General features: G+C 41.1%; 1 protein-coding gene across 6 annotated transcripts in view; it reads right to left on the reverse strand.

The window, feature by feature from the left end:
- Nucleotide 1: 1 nt before the first annotated feature.
- ablim3 (actin binding LIM protein family, member 3) overlaps nt 2-13,412 on the reverse strand; it is a 49,834-nt gene continuing 36,423 nt past the window's right edge. For 3 of the 6 annotated variants that reach the window (XM_042418485.1, XM_042418484.1, XM_042418481.1), the window contains exons 8-22: nt 13,321-13,379; nt 13,141-13,212; nt 11,388-11,549; nt 10,195-10,224; nt 9,914-10,040; nt 9,062-9,157; nt 5,847-5,981; nt 5,565-5,635; nt 5,130-5,298; nt 3,823-3,852; nt 3,378-3,433; nt 3,124-3,184; nt 3,015-3,025; nt 2,803-2,883; nt 2-2,663 (exon numbers count right to left, since the gene is read on the reverse strand). In XM_042418485.1, coding sequence (XP_042274419.1) covers nt 2,550-2,663; nt 2,803-2,883; nt 3,015-3,025; nt 3,124-3,184; nt 3,378-3,433; nt 3,823-3,852; nt 5,130-5,298; nt 5,565-5,635; nt 5,847-5,981; nt 9,062-9,157; nt 9,914-10,040; nt 10,195-10,224; nt 11,388-11,549; nt 13,141-13,212; nt 13,321-13,379 — 1,274 coding nt within the window. In that variant the 3' untranslated portion in view covers nt 2-2,549. The remainder of the gene's footprint in view (nt 2,664-2,802; nt 2,884-3,014; nt 3,026-3,123; nt 3,185-3,377; nt 3,434-3,822; nt 3,853-5,129; nt 5,299-5,564; nt 5,636-5,846; nt 5,982-9,061; nt 9,158-9,913; nt 10,041-10,194; nt 10,225-11,387; nt 11,550-13,140; nt 13,213-13,320; nt 13,380-13,412) is intronic. The other 3 variants (XM_042418483.1, XM_042418487.1, XM_042418486.1) reach the window with 3 other exon arrangements.

The raw sequence follows: 13,412 nt of genomic DNA on the forward strand, positions 1-13,412 counted from the left end.
TAGCTTAGCTTAACATAAAGACTGGAAACCGGGGTGGTGACAGCTAGCCTAACTCCAAAGGTGACAAAATACGCCTACCAGCACTTTGAAAGCACACAATGTCTTGTTTGTTTATTTCGTACAAAATTAATAAAAGAAGTAAAACAAAAAATTGACATTTAGGGAGGTTATGTTGGGATAGCTGCTCCTCCCTGATTCCAGTCTTTATGCTAAGCTAGTCTAACCGCTGGCACCAACAAACAATTATATAAACAGATGCAGGAGTGATTGATTCTCTCATCTGACAGACCCTTTTCACGTCAGAAGTGTTGACTTGAGCATGAAAAACAATTAATACCATTAAAGCCTCTGCAAATTTGGCTTGAAATAGTAAAAATGCATATGATATCAAAGTTGAATGTCTCATAAGCTGCCACAAAAATCTGAGTGAAAATAAAGGTCCATAACTATTAGAAAACCTAGTTCAAAAAACAGCACATTTTGCTGTTTAGACCATTTCCCAAGACTGTGTAGGCATGGCAGATCACATTTTGATTAACACCCGCACTGGCTACTGGGGGCTGGCTAACTACAGTAGCTAACAATTGGGTTTCCACGAGGAGCCGCACTTCTAACTCACTGAGCCTTGTCTCCAAAACGGTAAATATTCTACATTTATTACATGTACCATTATTAGTAAAGTATGCAGGGGAATATCTAAACATAAGACGAGAAGAGAGAGCAGGAGAGCGAGAGGGAGAGAGGGAAGCCATTGTTAACTGCTAAGCTAAAGTAACTAGCAGATCTGAAAAGCATGTGACTTGCGAGAAAGCCGCTAAAAGAAGGAGAGAGCTAAGAGTGCTAGTGTACATTTAAATGTAATGTAACGAAGAATATAGCAAAATTAACTGGGTTGAGATGCAGAAACACTACCAATGACACAGAAACTCTGGCAACCCGAAATAAGACAATGTGCTTACCACAGCACATCATGTCATTTATGATTGGTTCATGGAACTTATTGTATAATTTTCATAATAAATATTGAAGCATGCCCAAACCCAGTGTCAGGAAAGTTTACAAAAACTTAAATGACAATAATTTGAATGTGGATTGAAACTAATTTCTTCATGCTTACTATTGTGTACATAAGAAGCTAAATTACATTTTTTAAATTACAAATTTGGCTCACCTAAATGCAATACAGCCATCATTAATGATATTAATTCCAATTGTGCTTTTCCTGCTTTGAAAAGTCTAAATGTCTGCCATGAAAAAGGTCTACTCAGCAAGAAAATGAATAAGCCTATCTAACAATATGCAGTATATATTACATGTGGTGATGTTTCCCAACTATAAATAAGAACAAAGGAGGCAGAATTTGTTTTTAAGTTTAATTTTTAGTGACAAAATCAAAAATAACAGTATTCAAAGGAAAGTCTTCAACAACCCTGGATCTTTGTCAGTGTGTTAAATACCTTGCAGAACATTTCATTGTGAGTGATTATAATCTCTGTAGCTACAAAATTATTGGATTATCATTCTAAAAGAATATAAATAATAATGAATGTACATGTATGGGTGACTACTGTCTTCTAAAACATTTAGTCACCATCCTATTGCAATGAGCTGGAAAATGAACAAGAGGACTGAATTGGTGTTTTCTTTTATCTATTAAATCTACTGGATTGCACATTCTTATAGGTTACCTTACAGCTGCACAGTGACTGTATCTATTGGTGGCCTTTAACTATGTAACCAGAACATTACATGGAAGTGATCTGCTAATCTGTATATTTGCATTCTCACTTTGGTTTTCATGTTCAAATAAATCAATGCAGTTCACACATACAATTGTAAAAATTTTGTCCACTTCCCATTGCTTCTTGTTTGTTTCTATATCAATCAATGTAAACCAGAGAGAACACAGTATTTAGTGTGAGAGAGCAAAAACAGGGGAATGGGTAAACAAAATGCATCCTTATGAACCAAAGCAAAATGTGTTCTCACTCATTCATTTTTGTCATCTAATCATTCACACTGGTAAAGTGTCATAAATGATATACTGTAACTACATTCTACTCATTCAGATTGCTGGTGCTGCACACTCATAACTAAGAGAGCATAACAAATAAGGCAAAGCCAAAATTCTCCTCATTGTGTTTTAGTACTGCGGCTCTGGTCACATACATCCCCTCATGTGGCCTTATAGGGGCACAGTCATGCCTTCACCCATCCTTCAGGCTTAAGAAAAGCACAACACTACTGTACATGGCATCCGCGCCTATTGCTTACACACCACTCCATCACACAGATACAGCTGCACTGGCAACCATGTAACAGTTTATCAGTCTGTCTGTGCATAATGTCTCTGTGGCCTTCCCTCTGTATCCCAGAGGTCCACGCTGGTGTGACCAGAATTTGGTTCGTCATGTGAGGAGATCTAGAACAGGTTCTCAGCCATGGCAGTGAAACTGAGTAGAAGTCTTCCTATGTCTTTCTTTCCTCCCTACAGTTAGTCGAGTCTCTTGCTGTACTTATGGCAGTATTCAACAGACGTTAGTACATTATTAAAAGAGACGGGCCTGTTTCTTTAGCTCGTTCCTCTTCCACAGAGCCAGCCGGTCAAAATCCTCTATGGTCATGCCAAACACCTGGACGAACTCCTCTGGGGACAGGTGACGCTGGGAGACACAGGGACAAAGAGAAGACACACTGTTAACAGATCTTACCAACTTCATATACCTCCACTTCACCATTATTTACACTTCGACCAGGGACGACTTCCTCCCACCACAGTTAAGTGACACATTCATAATTTACCTCTAGTCTGGCTCTGTCTACGTCTTTGGGCAGCCTGTTGCGCCCCCTGGTGGTGACAATAAGTGCTTCATAGGGGTAAATCTGCAGGGCATAGAGAGGAAGTCATGCTTTATCTCACTTCAGAGATTTCCTAAAAATAACACTGGGGTTACGCTACATGTAGGCTAACTTACATGGAATGAATTATTTAAGATATTCTGTTAAAACCTTACCTTGTATTCTGCTGGGAGTAAAGAGAAAGAGAATTAAGTCAGTACAACAGAGAAAGATTAATAACTTACATTAATGTGAAGAACATGTTTTAAATTCATATTAAATTACCTCTGCTTCCCCAGTTGACCTCACTGTCATACTGGTACTGGTAGCAGTCTGCACTCTGAGGCTGCAGGTGCAAAGAGGGACAATGAGTTAAACAAGAATAGAAAGAGGCATACTTTAGACTAAAATATTGCTTATACATATGTAAACATAAAGACTAATAACAGAAGGACATTATTCAACTGCCTAATAAAACAGATCCATCATAAGCCCCAGACACGTATGATAAATTAACATCTAATCATGCCATGTCTCACCCTCTGGATGCCGTTGCGTCCATATCCTGGTAGCGAAGCTGACTTACAAACAAAATCTAAAATACAGAAAACAGTATTAAACTGTTAATATAGTCAAGCCAACAATGACTTAAATTTCCAGTTATTTTCAAACAGTTGCACATGCACGTTGGCCCATTGAAATCATATATCAGTGCCAAGTCAGTGCCAGAAGATGGCGCTAACCACTAACAAGATGTTTCTGAAATTCCAGATGTGCCCACTATATAAAACTGGAGCCTTGTGGGTGTTGGGTTTTTGAATTCAGCACAAATACATAATTTGAGTACAAATCACAGCCTCCACTCAAAAACATTTTAAAACAGCAAGTATTTAATCGAACTAGAAACTTGCTGACCAGTGAATTGAGGTGATCTACAGTATGTGCTGGCATTTCAGGATATTAATGAAATGATGATGAACTCACCGCCATCAGTGCTGTACTGAGATCGAGGAGCTGTTAAAGAAAAAAAAGATCATAGAGTTACATGACACCTTCTAATTGCAAAAAAACCAAACAAATATTGCAGGATGTTTAATCTGCCCTCCTCGAAATTCCTCAAAACATATTCAAGGAATATTATTATAGATATTTGACAGGCATCTGTCTAGTTAGAGGAAGGATTGAGAAAGAAACAAGAAAAGGAGTGCACTGGGTACCCATGAAGCGAAGAACACAAAACATCAAAGGTGCAGGAAGGCAGAAAGAGGCCAGGCAAGACTGGTTTAGGGAAGGAGGAGAGGAATCATAATAAAAAAACAACATACAAACACAAAAGCAGAAAGAGACACATTGCACGCTTCACCATCTACCATCACAACACAGCTTGTACGGTTACAAGCCTTTGTTGCCTTTCAAGTGTAGCCAACGGAGTGCTATTCAGTTGTGTCCCCTCCCATCTGAGAAACAGCTTTAATGAGAGATCTTACTGCTCATAAATAAACCAGGATATGGGACACCAGCTGTGAGAGCGCGAGAGTGAGATAGATACACAGATAGATGGATGGATAGACAGAGAGTTAACAGAGTAGAATATAGAGAGCGATATCGGGAGACCGAGGAGGAGGAAAAAGCGTGCGAAGCGATGAGGGAGATGACAAAATAGATGGAGCAAGGAAGTGAAAAGAAGCACCTAAAAAGGGAGCAAAGAGATGAAGCAAGGAGGCTGGTGTCTGAATTTCAGGGGCTAAAATAACAGTCTCAGTATGCTGCATGATCAGTGAAGCTTGGCCTAATAAACAGAAACAAGTCTGGTAGCTTTAGGCCCCTCCATTCCTGCTTCATCACATCTCGAACATCTGCACACGTGGTTGAACATTCTGTTTTCAGTAGCTTGAAACGTTCAGATCAGTGTGTGATCAGATATCCCCAAAACAATGACAGGCCACATGTGCTGCTACTGCTGCTGCTGGTCTACAACAGGTTTGACAGCAGCTGTTCTCACCTCTCAACATCTTTCCATCTTATAAACCGCCCACCCCCTGCAGCAGCCATGACCTCCTCCCTGACCTGCATCCGCAACCTCACTGCCCTCGCCCCAAACCTTGATAACAGCAGATATTGAAACTCATAATAAGCTCTTGTGGTGACATATACACACACAATGGGAGGGACACAGACATGGCTGCACAGTTACTGGGACAGATATACAGTCAGAGGTGCGTAAACTTGCAGAAACACAAAGTACAAGAGACAAAGGGGGGAGATGCGTGGGGGGCAGGGTGGATCCTTACATCCGTTGACAGTGTTGTTGTACGCCGTGGTGCCGTAGCCTGTAGTATTGAGTGTTTCCTTGCTCCCACTACGAGAATTCCTCGCACTGCCCCAGGGGTCGTTGTCATAGGAACCAGATCTGGCTTTCATCTCCTCCTTTAGGATCATCCTCCCGATGCCACTCCCAATCTGAGAGAGGCACAGGGAGTGAGGGAACGGGCAGAATAGGGGAAGAATGAAGAAAGAGACATTAGGGAAAACTGCTAATTTATTGTACAGTGAATGCAAGATGGTGAGAGAAGCAAATATAGAAATGGAGGATAGTTTAGGCGCCATACCATAAAAAGTGCATTATTTATGGGTGTTTCTGAGGTAAGGGGGGTGGGGGGTGGGGGTAGGGGGGGACTGGTACCCGATGTTGAAGAAAAGGAGATAGAGAATAATGAAGCTCTTACTCTTTGAAGACTGTGACTCCAACTCTCTTCATCTCCTCCTGTCGAGAACCGTCTTCTCGGCACCCGATAGGCTGAGAGGGGAAAGAGATAAAAGAGATTCCCTCGTGTGAATATAGAGCTCAGAGTGGAACCCAGTAACAGAGTGGAAGAGTGAATAAATATGACAACACAGAGTTACAAAATGAACTGTACTCCTATGCATTTGGCCCGGTGGAAAATGAAAAAAAATGCAACTTCCAATGCAGCTTGCTGCTCAAAATTGGTGAAATAAGTCTTTCCTACCCTTGGGGGAGCTGGTGTACGGGTAGTAGTCAGACTCTGACTGGGTGTATGGCTCAGGAGAGTAGGTGGACAGTCTGGAGGATCTGAGGATGTCCTCGCTGGTCCTGCTTTTAGTGGCTGAGTCCAAATGATTGTCTGTGAAGGAATGGATTGAGTCAGGAGAGAAAAGGGAAGCAGACAGAACCAACGTAACCGGTAATTCTTTTAAAGGGGCAGTATGACATTTTGGGAAATATATTTATTCACTTTCTTGCCCAGAGTTAGATGAGAAGATTGATACCACTCTCATATCTGTGTGTCACTATTCAACACATTATATCTCGTCTTTAATTAATATAAAAAAAACAAAGTGTAAAAACATCAAATTGTAGTTTATGCTACACTATTCCTTGGCTAGGAGCACTTCCTGTATTTTCTGCTAGCTACCTGGCAACATCACAGTAATGACAAGACACCACCAAGAGTCACTGTGTTTACTAGTGAGCTTTAATTGATTTTTTTAAAAACTTTGGACAGAGCCAGGCTAGGTGTTTCCCCCTGCTTACAGGCTTCATGCTAATCTAAGCTAACTGTGTCCTGGCTCCAGCTTAACAGACAGATACAATATGAAAGTGGTAAAAGTCAGTCTTCTCATCGATCTCTCAATGAAAAAAATAAGCATATTTCCCTAAATGCCAAACTATTCCTTTAAGACAGCGCACCGCTCAGGAGAAAAATGTGTTCATGATGTACAACAAGAGGAGTACATTTACGCCACATATCCACAGTCATCCTCCCACTATTCCTGTCAGAGGAGATCAATATTTCAGCCAATAGCATGAAAATAACCAGCATTAAAATGAGTTCAGTTACTGCTCAGCCTGAGGCACGCAGTCATTTCATGAGTGGTGCAAGGCGATGATATTGATGTCACTCTGCACTAAAGCACAGTCAATGGAAGTCAATGGGGTGACATGCAGTGTAATGTCAGATAGATCGCTCTTCACTCTGTTAGCCATTAGCCACGCCTGCCCCGATCCATGATCCACTGTATTCCTATACACATGTACACACACGTTCATAGTGACAGCTGATTGAGACTTCTGTCAGGGGAAGTACAGTACAGTTGTACAGTGTTGAAATGGGATGACCAACACAAGAAGAGAGACACATACTGTACACACAAACAGACATACATACAATATCTATCTACCGACAGAGAACGAAACAGCGAGAGGAGGGAGGTACTTACAGTGGCAAGGTCACCGGGTAAAGTGGAGCAGAATTGTGGAGGGGTGTGAAAAAAAGTGATTGGATGCAATAAAAAAAAAGAGGTGAAAAGAAAAGGGAAAGATTATTGGAGCGTCCCCATGGGATATGTGACAATGTGAGAGCTTTGCTACCCATACAGAGCGCAAGGACAAAGCCAAAAGACAGGGGTTTAATATTGTACAGCCTCTAGTCTATACAGGTAGCAAACTTGTTAGCTGAATAGTACATAAAAGGCCAACACGACTTCACACGTGTCTGTTGTGGCTTTGGATTCACATCAATCGTGTTTAGTGCTGAAATAAGAGAAAATAATAATCAATTGCTGTTTAGGAAGACATTAAGTACCAGAAGGATCAATGTGACTGATGTTGAAGTGTGTACTGAATGTCAGTGTTCTAACAATGCAAGCTGAAGGGTTTTCAAACTTGTCATTGACAGTAGATGCTGAATTCGTCATATGCAAAAACCTGTCGTTACGGCCAGTGATGTACTAATTGTAGTTGAGAAACATACTGTAGAAGGGTGAAAATGTCTATTCACAGGTCGGCACAGTTCACTAACTAGCCCACAAATAACAACACAAACAGAACAGAGGAACATGCAGGACAACAAGACAGATAAACTATCTTCTTCAGAGAGTTAAAAGCCTTTTACTAATGTCATGTGACGTGGGGGTGGTGAATCTTTTTCTTCTGGATGTTTATACTGAAGCACGCTACCCAGATGGCTGAAGTGCATTTAAGTTTAATTACTTGTAAAAAAGGCAAAAATAACATCTTGTGCTGACCACATCGCTGTGCTATTTGACTGAGCGACAACATAAATCCACACAATTAAGAAATCAGACTGCCCTCTCACATACTCCCTCTGTTTTCTGCAAAAGTGAACACAACAGCAGCCTATTGCTTGAAAACAACCCGAGTAGCATCTCATCTCCTTAAATCATACACTGACAGCTGGCTAACAAGTCCAGGCTGAGAAATAAAAAAGAAGTCTCCACAGCAAATATAAATTCCAGTCATAATTCAGTTTGCCATTGTGCTTTGTTCCATTGTTCTGGTCTATTCTAGTGAGTTGTGTGTCCTCAGAGTCCCATGTACTCAACACTTGTCACGCCTGAGCAACCTTCACTTCATTCATGGCCTGCTCCAACCCTATTTGCAGACAGTAACCTGTCGTGCTGCGGGAACCGCACGAAGAAGCAGGCCTGCGCTTAGTGAGCTTGTTGCATGCACACTGAACATGGTTCTTTTTACAATCAGCCACTAATGCAATAAGTCTGATTGATTATCTTCAAATTTGAAACAAGTTGCACAAGTCAAACTCTATTTCCTTCGTGCTTTCTCTAGCACAGTATCGGTCCTTTCCATTTATCTGTTTTTGTTTGTGATGGCTTCAGTTTAAATAATAACTGGAACATCAATACGAATCAATACTAAATCACGAGGGGCTGCTGAAAAAAACATCAATAGGTCAGTAAACACGTCTATATCGGGTACTCAAACACAGCACGACTAAACTGACAGGAGGACAGGCAGGCTAAGGCGGGGCTAACTGCACTGTACCCGTTCTCGTATAGATGGGAGCCTTCCTGTAGATGTTGGGGTCCCCTGTAGCTGAGGAGAGAAAGAGGAGATGGACAGGTGAAACGTGGAGGAGTGAAAGGAGGAGAGGCTAGAGGATGTGAGTTTCTATTGGGATGATGGAATGGGAGGAAGGAGGAGGTAGGAGGTATGGCAATAAAGGAAGATAAAGGTGCAGTATGAGGGGAAGAATATGCCAGAGCAATTATGTGCGGTATAAAAATATGACTTAGCCACATTTTCACAACCCCTCATTCCCACGGAACTTAAAATAACCTTGCTGAATGATTTGTATTAGTGAATTATGGCTGATGAAATCCCCCCACCCCCTTCTCCGGAGTTAATCTATGAGATTCTGAGCGGTGCAATGAGTAGTCCTACCTGGTACATGAAAATGTTTAGGGGGCTGGTTTGTGGTGGGTGTGCTTGACCGCCCTTCTTGGCCGTAATAAGGTGAGCTCCTGCCACTCTCAGAGCCTGCAGCCAGCCACAGCCAATCACAGCAAAGGAAACATGAGCATGAAGGAAAGTCTAAACACAAGTCTCATCCACACAGATGAAATCCCAAGAGCCCCAAACAGTCACTCAAATTACAAAGTGATATTGACATTAACTTTTCCACTTGTGTAGTGACAAAGCAGTAGTAACAGGCTTCTTATGACAGTATTTACAGTGTCAATGCACATGTTTAAGAGTTAAATGAAATGACAGCCAAAGAGCAACAGCAACATGTGTGGTAGCCAAACAAGTATTAGAAGTGAAGTGAAAGACATTCTGCCCTGAGGTGGTGAATCTGTTAATCTTTTGTCACCGCTGATATTAAATGAGGGCATATTTGTTGCCAGTATAATAGCGGCGATGAAAAACAGATGGAGATGACAAGCAATTTGATCTCTCTTAAAGGAACAGTTCGATATTTTGGGAAATACACTTATTTGCTTCCTCGCTGAGAGTTAGATGAAGAAGATCGATACGCTCTCATGTGGAGAGGTGTATCGATCCTCTCATCTCACTCTCTGCCAGAGAAAAAGCATATTTATTTGTAAAATGTCTAACTTTTCTTTACTTCACTTAACTAGAATCTACAAAATTAAAACATTCTTGGGCCCGGAAACTCCACAAACTCTTTAGTTTATGTTCATTTGACATTAAGCGCAACATGACTGACTTAATTTTTTCCCCCCAATTGACTAATATGAGCAGACAACCAGGAATGAATGCCATATGACTCACCAGGGTAGCCATAGTGCTGCGGAGAGCGAGGCATGATGGGTGACATGCCTTGACGACCGTATGTCGGGGAGTCAATATAACCTGGACTGGAGCATCGCCTCTGCTTCACATCCAGGCTGTCATAGTCCTAGAGAGATAAAGGAGAAGCGGAAGAAGTGAGAGAGGACCAGGGGGGCGAAGAAGAGACAAATAGCTTTACGACAGGTCGAAATGACAACATCACACTTGTTTAAACTTGTTTTAAGTGAGCTGCTACTTACGCTAAGAGGAAGCGTTCTTACCTGAGAATAGGGAGAGAGTGTCCCAAGTGACTGGAGAATCAGTGGAGAGAGAAGAGCTGTTATTTATACTGGAGCACAGTGGTGTAAGAAAAATAATATGTTATACAGTATATCATGTATTTACAGGACCACAAGGAAAGACCAGATCGTCTTTTTACATTTGATCTATGCTCTGTTTTATCCTACATTGGATGGATGATTAGTGAGGTTTGTTGCATGGGACAAAGTAATGACTTATAATCATTTTAAAGTTAATTAAAGGAATAGTTTGACATTTTGGTTAAAGTTCTCTGATTAACATACACAAACTGTAATGTAAAATCGTTAAGCTGTGGTTTTACAGGGAGTTGCGGGCTGGGACTTTTTTCGTCAGGCACGTCCATTAGTGAGCTTTAACGGTGCAGGTAGGCAGATTTTTTTTCTTACTTTGGACATAGACAGGCTAGCTGTTGCTTCACACTACCAATCTTTTGGCGTAGACACAGGAGAGTGGTATCGATCTATCGACACGAAAGTGAACAAGTGTACTTTCCAAAATGTTGACCTATTCCTTTAAGTATGGAGTATTTGTACATTTACCAGAAAATAATGTGAATTTCCTGAATGCATGCAGTAAAATCCACCGGTCTGGAACTTCAAACAAATACTACAACATAGTCATACATACTTAAGGCTCATCATTTTCAATTGTTAACACATTTTACTGAAAAATACCCCAAATTTTTAATATACATATACAAAATTGGCTGATTTTATGTCCCTGCACATACAGTACAGTACAGTATAAGGACAAAGTTCACTGCTGTTTACAGCAAACAATGTCCTTTAATGATGTTGACAGCTCAGTAAATGCTTCTGGTTATAAAAATGGTAAGAAAATGCAAATGAGTTCCTAATTATGCACCAGAGTATGTAAGTTTCTATATCCCATATTTGACCAGATTTTTGTTTTATTGTTTTTTTTTTATGAGAGTTTAGTCTAAAAAAGTCTAAAAAATTGAAAATAAAGAGCCCATCAAATACCATATGACTTATATCTGATAAAGACACACAACTTCTTATCAGATAAGTTCAAATGTCAGGTGTTATTTACAGCAATGCACCATCTGAAAACTAAAAAAACGGTTTCTCCCAAAAACAGACCAATAATGAGACCAGTGCTTAGTTTGGCCTGGAGTGTGTAGCAGTAGTACCTCCCCATAGCTGTAAGTGTCTAGCCTGTCATCAAAGTTGTATCTGTGGAAGGGCTGGTATGAGGAGGATATGAGGTCTGGCTGTTGGACCTCATATATGGCCTTGACCTTTGGCAGGGCAGCTAGGTCCTTATAATCTAGGATCTCATTCTCCACTCTGGCCTGGAGAGAGGACACACACACACATACACCCACCAAACACAGAGACAACAACAACGAGACCCAACATCAACCACATGGACAATGCACAGTAACAAAGTAGAATGGAAACTCCACCAGTGACAGCGAGCAGAACGTGCAGCGGGCAGTGAGAGGAGCGAAGCGCCGAAAGAGCTGATGTAGCATGTAGTATATGTGTGTGTGCATGTGTGTGTGCGCTCATCAAAAGTACACATGTGCGCTGCAAAAACCTGACAGCAATGTAAGTTGTTGACCTTCAGGAGCTCAGCATGTGTGAGAAAGCGAGCAGAGGAAGCAAAGAGAACTAGAGAGAGAGTGAGGGAGAGGAGACAGTATGGACGACAAGCGTGCTTACACAGCATTTCTCCCTCATCCATCACCTTAAACAGAAAGGTCATTGATTATGAGATGAGAGCAGAGTAGGGCAGGGCTGAGCAGAGAGCAGTGACTCCTGCTTGCATGCAGACAACCCTTGACATGCTAATACTGCCAACAAGCAGCAACACTCAGCAGTCTGCCAAGCAGCACAGTTGGACACTGTTTCATTTCTGGCTGAAGTCTCGTTTTTTCAAATGGAACTGGTCCAACTCTGCAGGAGGCTGAGTGAAAGCCTTCACATTAACCTGAGATGTTAACTAGTTTCCAGTTTTTTATATATTTTTTTTCTGACCAATATGGTCAACTGGAAGGCATTGATTTGTTGTTTTGCAGGACATCTAGAGATGAAAAATGATTGGATCACAAATTTTCTCATTTACCTCTGGGGGTATCTACTCATGCAGATAGTTTTGGTTATATCTGTCCAGGTTTTGACATATCTGTCTCTGAGATTTCTTCTGCAACTCAACACACAATGAAAGTGAATAGAAATTTGTTTGTGGTGCTTACAGATTTGAAAAATGTGTTTTTTTCCCAGAAAAATGTCCAAGTTACTGTGGATAACCCACATTTGTACCCCACTGTAAACAATTTTCATTGGAACTACTGTCTATCAAAGAAATAGTCCCTATGAAAACAGTTGACAGCATCCACAAAGTTACATTTTTTACATGTTTTGACAGCATGTCAGTGACTGTATTTCACAGTGTAGTTGGAACATTCTTCAAGGTGAAATATAGCCATTGGAATATTGCAGCTGTATGCAACCTAAAGTTTAAAAAAATCCCCTTTCAAGCAAATTTAGCCCAATTTTAACCTAGACATTCAGGCTTTTGAACTACAAATCACCAAATTAATGCTTGCTGAGCACTGCTGCCTGAAGATTGTCATCACAAATACAGTATAACATACAAATACTGTGTTAATCTTGATTTCTTGATGAGGAAACATGGGATGAAAGAAAGAACAAGTGTTTAAAAAGTTGTTTCTTTCTTACTTCCTTCTTAATCCTGACACATCATGAATGACGACAGAGGTAAGGACACAAGGAGTGAACAGGCCAAGGGAGTGAGCAGCCTCTCAGGTTGGTGCTTAACTATTCAAGACTATGTTTGGTGCTTGTGTTTTTGGTGTTGCAATTTTAGGGTTAGTGCAATAGCAGCTAAAAGCTGCTGCAAAGTCAGAGGTTACTTACACATATAACCCTACTGGGAGAGCCAATGGAGGAGCCTGGAGGAGAGATGGAGGTCTCTGACAGGCGTCTGTGCTGTGAGGTACCGACACAGAAAGAAAAGTAGAGAGCGGAGAGAGCACACGATGAGGAAATTGCAGTTTTCATTTTATTTTAACTTTGTCATTTCAAATTCTATCTCACCCTAAGTCTCCTCTCTGCCCTCGCTGCCTGCTTGCATAATGGGTGCCACACCTCACACCCTGAAGAACAGCGAGAGAAGGAGAGAAGACAGA

Source organism: Thunnus maccoyii, chromosome 8 (genome assembly GCF_910596095.1).
Source record: "Thunnus maccoyii chromosome 8, fThuMac1.1, whole genome shotgun sequence".
NCBI classification, from domain to species: domain Eukaryota; kingdom Metazoa; phylum Chordata; class Actinopteri; order Scombriformes; family Scombridae; genus Thunnus; species Thunnus maccoyii.